Raw genomic sequence first — 12,088 nt, 5'->3', positions numbered from 1 at the left:
TTCAAATACATGGACAAACTTGTGCACCCAATCACATGCACATGCATGTGTACACTGATGAACAGGTGTACACACACAAACACATGTGTATAAACACACACCTACATGTGTGCACATCCCTCACATATATGCATATGTCACGCACATGTGCACGCACAAACCCATATAGCCACAGACGTGAGTGCACGCACAACCACATATGTGTACACACATGCAAAAGAGAACACACATTTGTATGCACAGGCACCCACATATACACACAGTGTATCCACAGGCACGCACACATGCATACACACATGCCTTGCATTCCATTGCCTTGTCTTGCATTGTTTTCCTTTCCTTCACTTGCTTTGCCTTAGTCTGCCTTACCTTTGTCTTGTCTTACATTCCCTTGCTTTTGCCTTGCCTTTCCTTCCCTTGCTCTTGCCTTTATCTTGCCTGGATGTCAACTATCCTTGCACTGCCTGGCTTGCCATTGCTTTTGCCTTGCTTTCGTTGACTTGCCTTCCTTTACCTTTGCCTTGTCTTCCCTTGTCTTGCTTTTGCCTTTTCTTTACATTCCGTTGCCTTGTCATGCCTTTGACTTCCTCGACCTGCTTGTTCCTTTAGTTGCCTTACCTTCCTTTGCCTTTGCCTTTCATTCCCCTGCCATCCATTGCCTTGCCTTTGCCTTGCCTTTCCTTGCCCTGCGTTCCTTTCCCTTGCCTTTGGTTTTCTGTCTCTTTCCTTGCCTACCATTGCCTGGCCTTTTCTTGCCATGCCTTTGCATTGCATTGCCTTGCCTTTGCCTTGCTGGCCCTTAACTTGCCTTGCCTTGCATTAAGTTTGCTGTTCCTTGCCTTGCCTTTGCCTTTCCTCCCCTTGGTTACTCTTCCCTTGCCTTTGCCTTCTTTTTGTTGCCTTGCCCCACATTGCCTTGCCTTCCCTTGCATTGCCTTTGCCTTGTCTTGCCTTGCCTTTGCCTTTCTGTGCTTTGATCTGCCTTACTGTCCTTTGCAGGGAATGTTTAGATTGGATATTAGGAAAAATTCGTTCATGGAAAGGGTTGTGAAGCAGTGGAACAGGCTGCCCAGGGAATGGTTGAGTCATCGTCCCTGAAGGTGTTTAAAAGATGCATAGCAGAGGTTATTAGGAACGTGGTGTAGAGATGGATTTGGCTGTATTAGGTTAATGATTGGACTTGATGGTGTTAAAGGTATTTTCCAACCAAAATTGTTCTACGATTCTAAGAAATTCAAGAGACAAAGATAGGGTATCTATCACAAAACAGGCCTAAGGACAGGATTTCCACAAAGGAGCTCCTATCACCACAGCAAAGGTAATTGCGTGCAGCTGGTTTGAAGTTCTTAAGCACTTGGAAAAAGTTGGCTCTGAAGTTGGAAATTGTTTGATTTAAAACAGAAAAAATACCTGATTCCATTCCAGAAGGGTACAAATTCCCACTCACCTTAAATATATAATTTTCTCCCAACAAGTTCTGAGGGAAAAATAGTTTTGTGTCAGTAAAATACTGTCGTCATATACCAGCAATATTTTATTGCAGTTCAGCATTCTGGATTCAATACTATTCAAAGTAATGTTATACGTGTTACATATTTTAGTTATACTGTACTTCATGCAATAACATTTTAACATGCAGGTGTGAACAATAAAACTTTTACTTCAGTCCTATCAAAATGCATTTTAGAATATCACAAAAGTTTGAAAATTCTTGCACACATCTGCAGAGCAGTTGGCTTCTTGGCAAAGAGGTCCAAATCCTTTCTGCACATGGATCTGTGTGCTACAACTCTTCATCAGTCATTCACAGCTATTCTGCATGAAGCAATGCATGCACACTTCTTCTATAATGCAATGCATTCCATACTCCAGGCTCAAATGGAATATTCGAAATAGACATAGTGCTGATCCTCACTGGGCACTAGAACCATGGCCTCTACATACTCTTCCTGGCCCAGAGAGTCACAAATAGATAGCATATATATGTAAGACTGAAAAGAGAAGACAGACAGGAGTTTGTGGGAAGCAGAAGAAGGAGGGAATAAAATAAATGGGTGGACCAGGACTGGTTTTAGTCAAGGAGAAAACAGGGAGATGGCTGCATAGGCAACAGTCTTCAGAAGGCATCTAAATATTCTGGAAAAAAGAAATGATCTATGAACAAGCTGTCTGTTTTCTTTGTTCTGAAAAGGCCAGGGACTGGCTATTGTAGCACAACATGCTTCTAAAATGGTCAGCCTTCACCTCCGGGTACAACCTGTTAGCTGGTCCTGCTGCCAGGGTGGAGGAATCACTACACATAGGTTTGCAGCTGCTTTACATGGAATGTCCTCTCCAAGCAAGAGGAAGTGTCACTACTCATCCCAAAGGAGTAGAGCTTTGGCCTAGCAAAATTCAAACCACTCATGTCTGGCTGAGAAGTCATGGGTCAAGTCTAGGATGAAAAAATGCAAGGTCAGGAGGAGGGAAAGGTAAAGAGCAGAGGTGAGGACAAGGGAGCATGTGGAAGTCTGTCCAAATATAAGCAAGACCATATTGGAACCCAATTTCTGGCATTTTCTAAATCATAGCTGCTTGGCTCAGTGAGTTAGATTACTGATATAGTTTTTAGTGCTCTGTAAATATAAATAGGTCACATCCGTTCACTTTTAATTTAACCATTGTATGTTTAATCAATAAAACATGTTAGAAGGAAGAACATAAGTTAAGAAGACATCAAAAAATCATTTAAACGCATGCTGTGCAACCTGTAAGCTATGGTTGGCATTCAGTCTTTTTTTTTTTTTTCTTTTTTTTTTTTTTTACTGGAAAACTAGCTTAGTTTGCAATGATACCTCAACTACTGCTACAACATTCACTTTCAGTGCTGTAAAATCAAGTTCTCCTGAGCTGTTAAGGTATATCTAGTGACAGAGTGCTGGGCATTAACTTGAGCATCCTGTTTTTTTTTGGTTGGTTGGTTTTTTTGTTGTTTTTGTTTGTTTGTTTGTTTGTTTGTTTGTTTGTTTGTTTGTTTGTTTTGGATCACCTAGAAGCTAACCAAGTCTCTAGTTTTACATCAGAGCACTTTTAACCCTCTTGAGTTGACAGAACCTGTCAGCAGAGATCTAAAATTGGCTGATACTAGGTAAGATTTTCTAATATCTTCCTCTCTGCTCTGTCTACAGCATTACAGGTGAGAAGCTGGGAAGACTCTGACACTTGCCTACTCCCCCATTATAGTACCCTTCCCAGATTTGTTCTGTGGCTCCTTTACCCACGTTCCAACACAAGTGTGTGTGGTTGTCTGGGATTTTCTTTACTCTGTCATGCATTGTAGCTTGCCAAATAAATGTGAATCCTCCAGGTGCCGGTTTTACTTATGAAGCAGAACAATACACAGTCCCGGCAGAAGAAGGCAGTATTTTATGCAGATGAACTTCTAGTTATTCAGGAACCCACCTTCTCCCTTTTTGAAATTGGCATTGGATTAATTTTTCTATGTTTGTTTTTGACACTAGTCCTAGACTTTCTTTAAAACAGCTGAAAGCAGCAAGATACATTCTACCAACCAATAAGGTGATACAACAAAGGAGGTAACTGGAGGCACTTACCTGCTGGCATCACACTTACAGCTGTACAGCACTGTGCTGGTACGGTTTTGTGAAATAAACTTTGCAAGAGCTTCAGCAGAGTCCTCAGAGGCTGCTTTGTATTGCTGGGGGAAGGCAACCAACAATTTGGTTTGCTGCCTCCTCAGTGCAGAACTTCACTCCTCACCAACACAATGCATTAGACAAAACCCTGTGCAAAAGGAGGTTTATTGTGCTTGTCTCTGTAGAAGAAAGAGAAGCATAAGGGAATGGAGGCTGTTTTACATCCCTCACCTTTGGGAATGTACTGGATAAACCACAGAATGGTGAACTTGGAAGGCCAAGGGCAAAACCGAAAACTGTTTTAGGGAGCCATAAGTGAGGATATGCGCAAAATCTTTGGGACATCCTGCTGGACTTTTAAAAGGTCTTGTCTTTTCTGTATGGCTACAATCCTCATTACCAAATCCAGAGGAAACTGTATAGGAAATCAGCCAAGCTTAGACACCTATTGTTTTACTGAGAAAAGAAGTGCTTTTGATCTCTTATGAGATAAGGTAGTGCTTATGTAAAGTATATGCAATAGATATGGCATAGCTAAAATACCTCAGATGATCACAGGTTATTCAAACAGAAGTAAATTCAGCCAAGAAATTAAAGGAAACTCAAGACATTCCAATGAAGGTACAGTTCTAGAAAAGACTAAATTAACTTTTGATTTGACAGAGCATTTCATCACCACTGTATTACGCCTTTAACCCATTTTGTTAAGAGAAGTAGTGAACTTTTCCACAGCCTCTTTGAAGGACTTGATCAAGTAAGCTCCCAGTTCATTGTTCGTCTCCTGAACAGCTGCATCATAACTGCCAAAGAGTGGAGTTGAAGCCTTCACATCCTCCCTATTTGCTTGGAGTAAAATGAACTTAAGCTCCTCTGCTACACTTTCATATTTTTGGTGATCAAATCTGCAGAGACTGACGTCATCAATTGGGTATGTGATGCCAATAGGGTAGCAGTCCATTGGAACTGGAAACTCCACATTTTTCAGCATTGGCAACTCACAGAGAAACGTAAAAAGTTGTTTAAGTGCATGGGATGACAGTGGGTTTCCAAGAAACCTAAACTCCTCTAGTTTCTGACAAGGACTTAAACCTAAAATCAACATGTTGACATGAGTGTCTTGGATGTTACAGTCCTCCAAAGTAAGACTCCTGAGCACTGAAGAGGAATGGCTGAGAAGCTTAAAGAATGTTGATGGGTAAAGGTCAGGTATATTATGACCGCTCAGGTCCAGGGCTTCTAGGTGATCAACATGAAAGCTATTGGCTAAATAGACCATATCAGCATGGTTCAATGAGCAGTTAGAAACATCCAGTTTCTTCAGCGGAGTTTTTAGTGGGCTGCAGAATTAAAGAGAAAAAAAAGTTTTAAGGCATAAACCAATGAAAAACTACATTTACAAATTTTCATACAGCTATTCACATTCTGAATGCAGCTATCTGACGTATTATTTTTATAACCTCTTTAGAGAAACAGAAGCATGTGCAAACAATGACGAATATATTTTCCTCCTGAAATGAGTTCCATGAATTAGCTCCTACTGGGCATGACTCCAACTGTGTGGTTTTAATGGGGATTAATTTGGTAAAATTCCATGTGTCTATTCTGTTATCAGTTGTATGTTGTCAGGTGTCTATTACTTGTTGAATTAATAGTAGCAGATCATTAATACCGTAAAAGCATTGGTGGCTGCTTCTTGTAGAAAGCTGTTATAGCTCCAGAAATTTAGATCATTTTCATTAAGGAAGGATTCACTCCAAAGTGAAAGCCAATTAGTATTCTGACAAGACTTCTGCTTTGGTTTCCAGTTTTGTTTCTACTATATTTTTAAACGTCCAAGAGGATTATACATTATAATGTTCTGAAGTTGTATGAAGACCTTCTGATGAAGAAGGTTGGAAAAACTGTACCTTAGATTATGTGCAAGTATTCTAGCTGAATATAAAATAGTTTTGACAGATAAAAATTAAGAGATCCCTTTCATACATATTAAATCTTAGTGAAACTTCTGCCATAGACCTCAGATGGATCAAGGTTAGAAACTTGTACTTAATACCTATCAATATAAGCAGTGTGCCATTCACAACTTATACATGAAACTACAAATTTTATGTATAGGAGGAATTTTGGACCAAGGTGATTTTGTCTCAGTGAAACTTTTGTCTGAATTTTTTTTTTTTTAAATGATCTGAAAAGCATACCGTTAACTTATTTTCTATTCAAATATGAACTGTTTGCTGGCACCTTGTTATCTTTTTGAAAATTTCCAATTTTTCCCAGGAATTAATAATGAGTAGTCATGTATTAGCTTAATGTGCAGTACAGAAAAGCATCAGATCTTTCTTGTCTTGAGATCAAAAAGACACAACAAACAATTGAAATCAAAGTCTTAAATCAAAGTCTACTGTTCCCCTGCCCACCTAAAAATACAGTATCTGCAAATGTTAGTATATTTACTGCCTGTTTTTTAGAGGACAAAAATTCAGTAAAGACCTTGAAAAATACTCAGAATATGACTCAAGTATTGCATCAAAGGCCAACCCAAGCTGATTGAGATATAAGCTCAAGAATATGGCAAATCAAAAATGTCTGGGTGCACTCATCTCTTATGTGGTAGCCAAAAGTATATTCTCACCATACTTATCAGTCATACTCTGGAATGCTAACAAGAACAGGCAGTTCTTCTAAGTGTATTAGATATATATATTGGCTTCCAGTTCTCCACAACAAATACTCTTTCCTAGCTTTCTACTTCCCTTTCTCACACATACCCTGAGATATGCTCACTTCCCTTATTCTCAGATATTCTCAGATTACCGATGGCACAAAGGGCTGTTCTTTACAGTTTGACTGAAAGCAGGATGATCAAATTACCTGAGGAGGCTCTGTATTCTTCCTGTGAGTATAGAAAACGGCATACTCAGCTCAGTAAGCTGCGTCATTTCACCTAACTTTTCTCCAATGTTAGTAAGCATCTGTTCATCTGTAGCTGTGAACCTTCGCACATTAAATGTTCGTGCTGGCAAGGTCAAGGACATCAATAGAGGGAAGTGGATACTGTTGAAGAGTATTTCCAAGTGTTCCATTTCCAAGCGAACATTGTGAACAATTTCCAGTTTGCGCAATAAAGAGGGATCAGTGAGCTTTATGATATAGAAGAATTTCTGCAAAGCCAGGTTGTCAGATCTGAATGACACACAGCAGATCTTCAGTGGACAATAGCATTTCTTCAACAGGGCCTGCACTACCAGCTCATAGTTTCGCTCTGTAACAAACAAGTCAATCAGCACATCAATACTGATTTCAAAGGTACCTGGATTGCACTGCATATGTTGCAGGTAAACAAGCAGTTCTAAACAAAGCTTAGAGAGCAGCTGTGTCCTGGCCCACCTGCCCATTGTCTTCTTACATTCACAAAACTGAACTTCAACATCTTTTATACCTGTCAGGTCGACCACTTTCAACCTTTTCACGTGCGGCGAAGGATGATTCAGCACATAGTCTCTCAGCCCTGTCAGACAGCTTTCCAAGCACACTGCACATGTTCTATGGCTCAGGTCTTCCTGGTAGTCCACAGTAGTTCCCAAAAGTTTTCCCATGTTAAAGTCAACAAGTGGCCAGTTCTCTACCAAGTCATGAATCACTTCCCCTTGCTCCAATAAATAGCTGGCTTTAAAAAGAAGAGGAAAAAGATTATGAGCAATACTGCTGAGACTCTTCCTGGCAAACTCTGCATTTGACACGAATGCTTCAGCACTAATGAATCGGAGAGACTTCATTGTTGCTCTGGACTCCTTGCTGTCACAGAGAGTGACTTCTGTGTTTAACTAGAGATTCTGGTTGCTTATCACCTTCTATTTTTATCTGCAGCTGCTGTGTGCTGCTAAAGGAAGCCTTACTGGGAAGGCAGAATGAACAGTCACATGCTGATCCTCTGCTTTCTATTTTGGAGCTATACTGTGGTTCTGCAGTAATTAACTGTGAGATCTCTAGTGCGACAGCATTTATTTATTTAAACCCTCATATACAACATTATAACAAAGTTAACTAAGTACAGACCACTGCCCAGCAGGAATAGTAAGATCAGTGCAGTGCACATAGATGAAAATATTTCTGCATCTTTATTATGCCATACAAAAAGTCACTCAGGGTTCCAACTTATAACATGGTTTGTATTCCACTTTCTTCCGTGAAAGATGACATGCTGGGGATTCACATTCTGATTTCAATAGGGAAGATTTCTCAAAGTTAGCATAGACCTTCTCCTAAAAATTGTAGTAATGGAGAACAACTGAGGTGCTACAGTCATTGAGCTACACAGTGTCCCTCCATTTTGCCCTATCAGTAGAGAAATAGTTAAATACAGTGGCTCCACTGGAAAAGACAACCGTAGAAGAGCTCAGAGCCTTGGTGACCAGAACACTTGTCCGTAATAGGAGATTAAGGGTTAAGGACAAGACAAGATGAACAAGACGGAGTTAAAACTTTCTCTTAACTTCCCAGGCAAGCATTCTACTGCTGTTGCTTTGAGAGACAAATCATCTTTTTTTTTTTTTTTTCTGTTATTTGAGAAATTGTGATTTCATTGTGATACACAGTGGGAAAATATTTTAAATCTATTATCTTTTCAGACCAGGAGAAAAATCTCTCTCACCTGTCACAAAAGCAGACACAATGTTTCTCTCCTTCTTTCAGCCTGGCACTTGCCTGCCAGGAAAGTAGTGTCGAATACCTCCTTTATGGTGTCCTCTCATGTCTTTTTGCCATGCAACCAGTGGGATAGAGAATGAGCGTAGCCTGAAGTTTCTAAATTAACTGGAACACTTTTATATTTATTTATATTTATATTATTTCTATTTCTATTTCTATTTCTATTTCTATTTCTATTTCTATTTCTATTTATATTTATATTTATATTTATATTTATATTTATGTGTGGATTCTTGTTGGTTTTGTTTTGTTTGGGGGGGAGGGAGGGATGTGTTTTACACTTGAGTTGTGTAGCTTCTTGCTGTACAATTGGGATTTCAGTATATCACAGAATAACAGAATCACAGAATGTTACGGATTGGAAAGGACATCATCCTCTTGGATTTTAATATCTTGGATGAGCTCAGCGGTGTCCCTGGCAGCTGTGAACTGTATTAGGTTGTTACACTGTGCTTAACAGTTTCTGCTCCCTTGCCCTATGATCTGTGTGTGTGTGCCCAGCCTAGTGCATATCCTCAAGATGACAAGATCCAAAAAGAATGGCAAATAAATTGAGCCCTCTGGAGAAGAAAACAGCATATCTGCAGAAGCCTGATTCTGAGGCAACCGTCTTCTTATGTCACCACTGGTTTGTCCCCTATCATTTGGGTCTAAGACCTGTCTGCAGCCTCTCTTGTTTTGGTGACCATTTCTTACATATTTCTGTACTCTGGCTAACTGCTCTGCTGCTGTCACTCACCCTTGCCATGTCCTTTAATGTCTAACTTCTACCTGAGTTGTGCTGACAAAGAGTGCTAGTCCTTCATGTACCCAAAAGGTAGATTTTTATGTTACTGAGCAACATGCTCTGTAAGTTGCATGTCATTTATTGGATTCTTTTACAGAAGTAGACAGTATTCTAAGGATAAAAGCGCTTTTATCCATTTTCTGTGTATGGTTATTACATTCTTTGTGTAAAGTCCAGGGGATTGACAGCCAGATATATACTTCGTATGATACCAGTTAACAAGGAAAAGTTGAAGTCCTCCCAGACTACTTGGTAGCACATGTTTCTACGTCTTTTCAAACTCAGGCACATACCTGTCATGAGAAATGTATTTGCAGATTTCTTCAACGTATGTTGAGGCATGTGCTTTCTTTATGCTTCACAGAATTTTCCAAATACTTCCTTTACAGCTTTTTATCAGTAGCTAACCATTACATGGGTTTTTATTCTTAAATATCCAGATGTAACATTATTTTTGCTCTCTAACTGGGGAAAAAACAAACAAACCAACCTCCAAATGAATAGATTCCGATTCTACTACTCTTTCTAAGCTAATTTTATTTCTTCCCCTAAGCCCTATATAACCATCAGATCTACTTTCTGTGTGAACTTTTTCTTCTCCACATCCACCTTAACTCCCATTAATGTCTTTAACCCCCGGAACTCATTCTGGGGTTTGCTTTCCTTTGGAGGCTTTTACCTACTACATGTTTTTGCCAAGTCATTTTTGTTCTCCAGTCCCCCTCTTCATTCCCTTCCCAATACAAAAATGAATTTTCACTGTGAGTGAAGCACACAGGAAGGAAATGCTACCTAAAATAAAGTCAAGGGGAGGAAAAGGTTAAATTCAAATATAAGAGAGGAGAGTTTTCATGACAGAAGCCTAAAATATTTAGGTTAAAATAAAGCCTGGTAAAGATATTTACTTCTGGTGTAGAGAGCTGATGAAGCCAGTCACTTGCTTCAGATTTTCAAAGTGTGGCAGTTCATGAGCTGTCATAGTTTCAGATACTTAGCATGAACTATGTGCACTCTGCTTTACCCTTGCTCAGTAATGAGAAGAAAAGTACCTGGAGGAAACTGGCATTTCCAGCCTCAGTTCCTAAGCGAATGATGTGTGTTCTTCTGCCCTTGCTGCCCATTCCATGACTCCCAAAAAGTTTCTACAAGTCATGGCTATCTCTGTGATATCAAGAGACCATTTTGCAGTGTGTTTTGCATGATGCCTCTCTAGTTGCTTTACACTCCTGGAATGATGAGAAAACTGGTGATGGCATTGCCTTGTGCTTGTGGGTCATTCAGTCCAGGTCCTTATATCTGACTTAGTCAAGGTAGTAGAAGTTATAGACTAATTGTCAAAGTCATCTGAACGTCTTCTTTGTCAGCCCTAATCTTTCCCTCAAGGGAATCCACTTCTGGTAAACAGTCATGGACTCAAACGTGCCTGTGCTCCAGAAATGACCACTGCCTTAACTGAAGATCTCTGTTGTATGTTCTTCCTAGGATCATTCTTCTGACGATGTTTTCTGGAAGGATATTGACTTTCCTAACAATTTTCCAACTTAGTCCTGCTTGCATCTGTCCCGTCCCAATAGATGGGATGAGGGATGAGTTAACTCTGAATGCGACACGCGCCCTGACTCAACAGATGAGATCAGGTGTGAGTTAGCGCTTCAAGGTTGTCACAGCATCGACATCCAGATGTCTGGTTTTGTTATCCCAGTTCTACCTGTTAACTGGGCAGAAGTCTCTGATGTGATACCTTAAGTTTTGTTTCCTTAATTGGTTCTTTTACAACCACCTTTCTTTAGAGCTATTGGATAACACAGTGCAAATAACCTGACAGAATTGTGTTATGGTATCTTTCCTTTTCCCTGCCCCCTTCTTTCTTCAGCTATAGTTGTCAGATTTTTACACAAGTCTCTGCTTTGGGTTAGTCATACATTGTTCATTTTTAACCAAGAAACTGTTCTCTATTGCATTTGTAAGTTTTTTTGCATTGTATGTCTAAATTTTGCAATTTTATTCTTGACTCTGCTTTCTGGGCAGTGAGTGCACACTGTCAGCTCGTGCAATTTTTCATCCACTAGTACCTCCGAGTTCTCTGCAGGGCATTTTTGTGGACCTGGAGGCAACTGATCATGTAGCTTAAGAAGATGTAAATCAAGAGCTATGTGGGTTTGTTGACAGACTTTGCCTCTGTCATTTCTACCTGTTGAGTCTCTTTTCTCCTCTACGTTCAACCAATGACTATACAGATGGAAGACAGGGTAGGAGCATGTGGTCCTGCTGAGTAACAATGTTGACAGCAGCTGCTCAGAGCTCTTTGAGCTCTTTTGCTCTTTGAGACCAGCCTCCAGAGACAGGAGGGGTTGTATCATGGCTACTTGGTCGTTTAGATGTTATGGTACCCGGCATACGTGCAGCATACATGCCATACCAAAAGTGCCAGAATGTGTTCCGAGTTAATCAAGAGTTATGTTCTTAGGCTTTTCCACAAGATGGACCATACCTTGCAACTGTGGAATTTTTGAGTTAATTATCATGCTTTTCAAATGGGTTTGATAATATCCTAATAGGAGGGGAGGAGAGAGGCTGTTTTTAGTGTGTAGAAAAAGATAATGGATTTTAAAATCAAAGCTGCTTTACTAGGAAACTTTTACTTGGGATATAGTTCCAAAAACACCTTTACTCCCAAGCCTACTTTTAGTGTCGCTCCAACTAATGTTTTTTGCTGGTAAAAAGTATCTGCCAAGATGCACACTTATTTTTGTTTTGGGTCTAGCAGCAATATTATATTGCGTATATGTATGTTTCACCTTAAGTTGGAGGAGAAAAGAAACCTCATTTCGTTTTCCAGTGACAGGGAAAATATCAAATTTGAGAGGTAGGGATGGCTGTGTATTAGACCAGGAGGGGAAGTTCTTTGCTCCTTTTGGCACCATTATTTATGTAGTTTTCCTTTCAAAATGGGGCAGGG

General features: G+C 39.8%; 1 protein-coding gene across 3 annotated transcripts; it reads right to left on the bottom strand.

Moving 5' to 3' along the window:
- Positions 1 to 1,529: 1,529 nt before the first annotated feature.
- On the bottom strand, positions 1,530 to 7,448 carry LRRC14B (leucine rich repeat containing 14B). Of its 3 annotated transcripts, none has more exons than XR_010651025.2 (3): positions 6,507 to 7,448; positions 3,594 to 4,972; positions 1,530 to 2,434 (listed from the first exon to the last, which is right to left on the bottom strand). XR_010651025.2 is itself a non-coding variant. In XM_065832912.2 (3 exons), the coding sequence occupies exons 1-3, from the start codon at positions 7,409 to 7,411 to the stop codon at positions 4,327 to 4,329; spliced, it is 1,374 nt and encodes a 457-aa protein (XP_065688984.1). In that variant the 5' UTR covers positions 7,412 to 7,448; the 3' UTR covers positions 2,774 to 4,326. The 3 variants fall into 3 exon arrangements, 2 of the variants coding, with proteins under 2 accessions (XP_065688984.1, XP_065688983.1); XM_065832912.2 differs by lacking the exon at positions 1,530 to 2,434 and having other exon boundaries at positions 2,774 to 4,972; positions 6,507 to 6,897; positions 7,075 to 7,448; XM_065832911.2 differs by lacking the exon at positions 1,530 to 2,434 and having other exon boundaries at positions 2,774 to 4,972.
- Positions 7,449 to 12,088: the final 4,640 nt, after the last annotated feature.

This window comes from Patagioenas fasciata, chromosome 2 (assembly GCF_037038585.1).
Source record: "Patagioenas fasciata isolate bPatFas1 chromosome 2, bPatFas1.hap1, whole genome shotgun sequence".
NCBI lineage: Eukaryota > Metazoa > Chordata > Aves > Columbiformes > Columbidae > Patagioenas > Patagioenas fasciata.
This window is presented reverse-complemented; position numbering and strand designations above follow the sequence as displayed.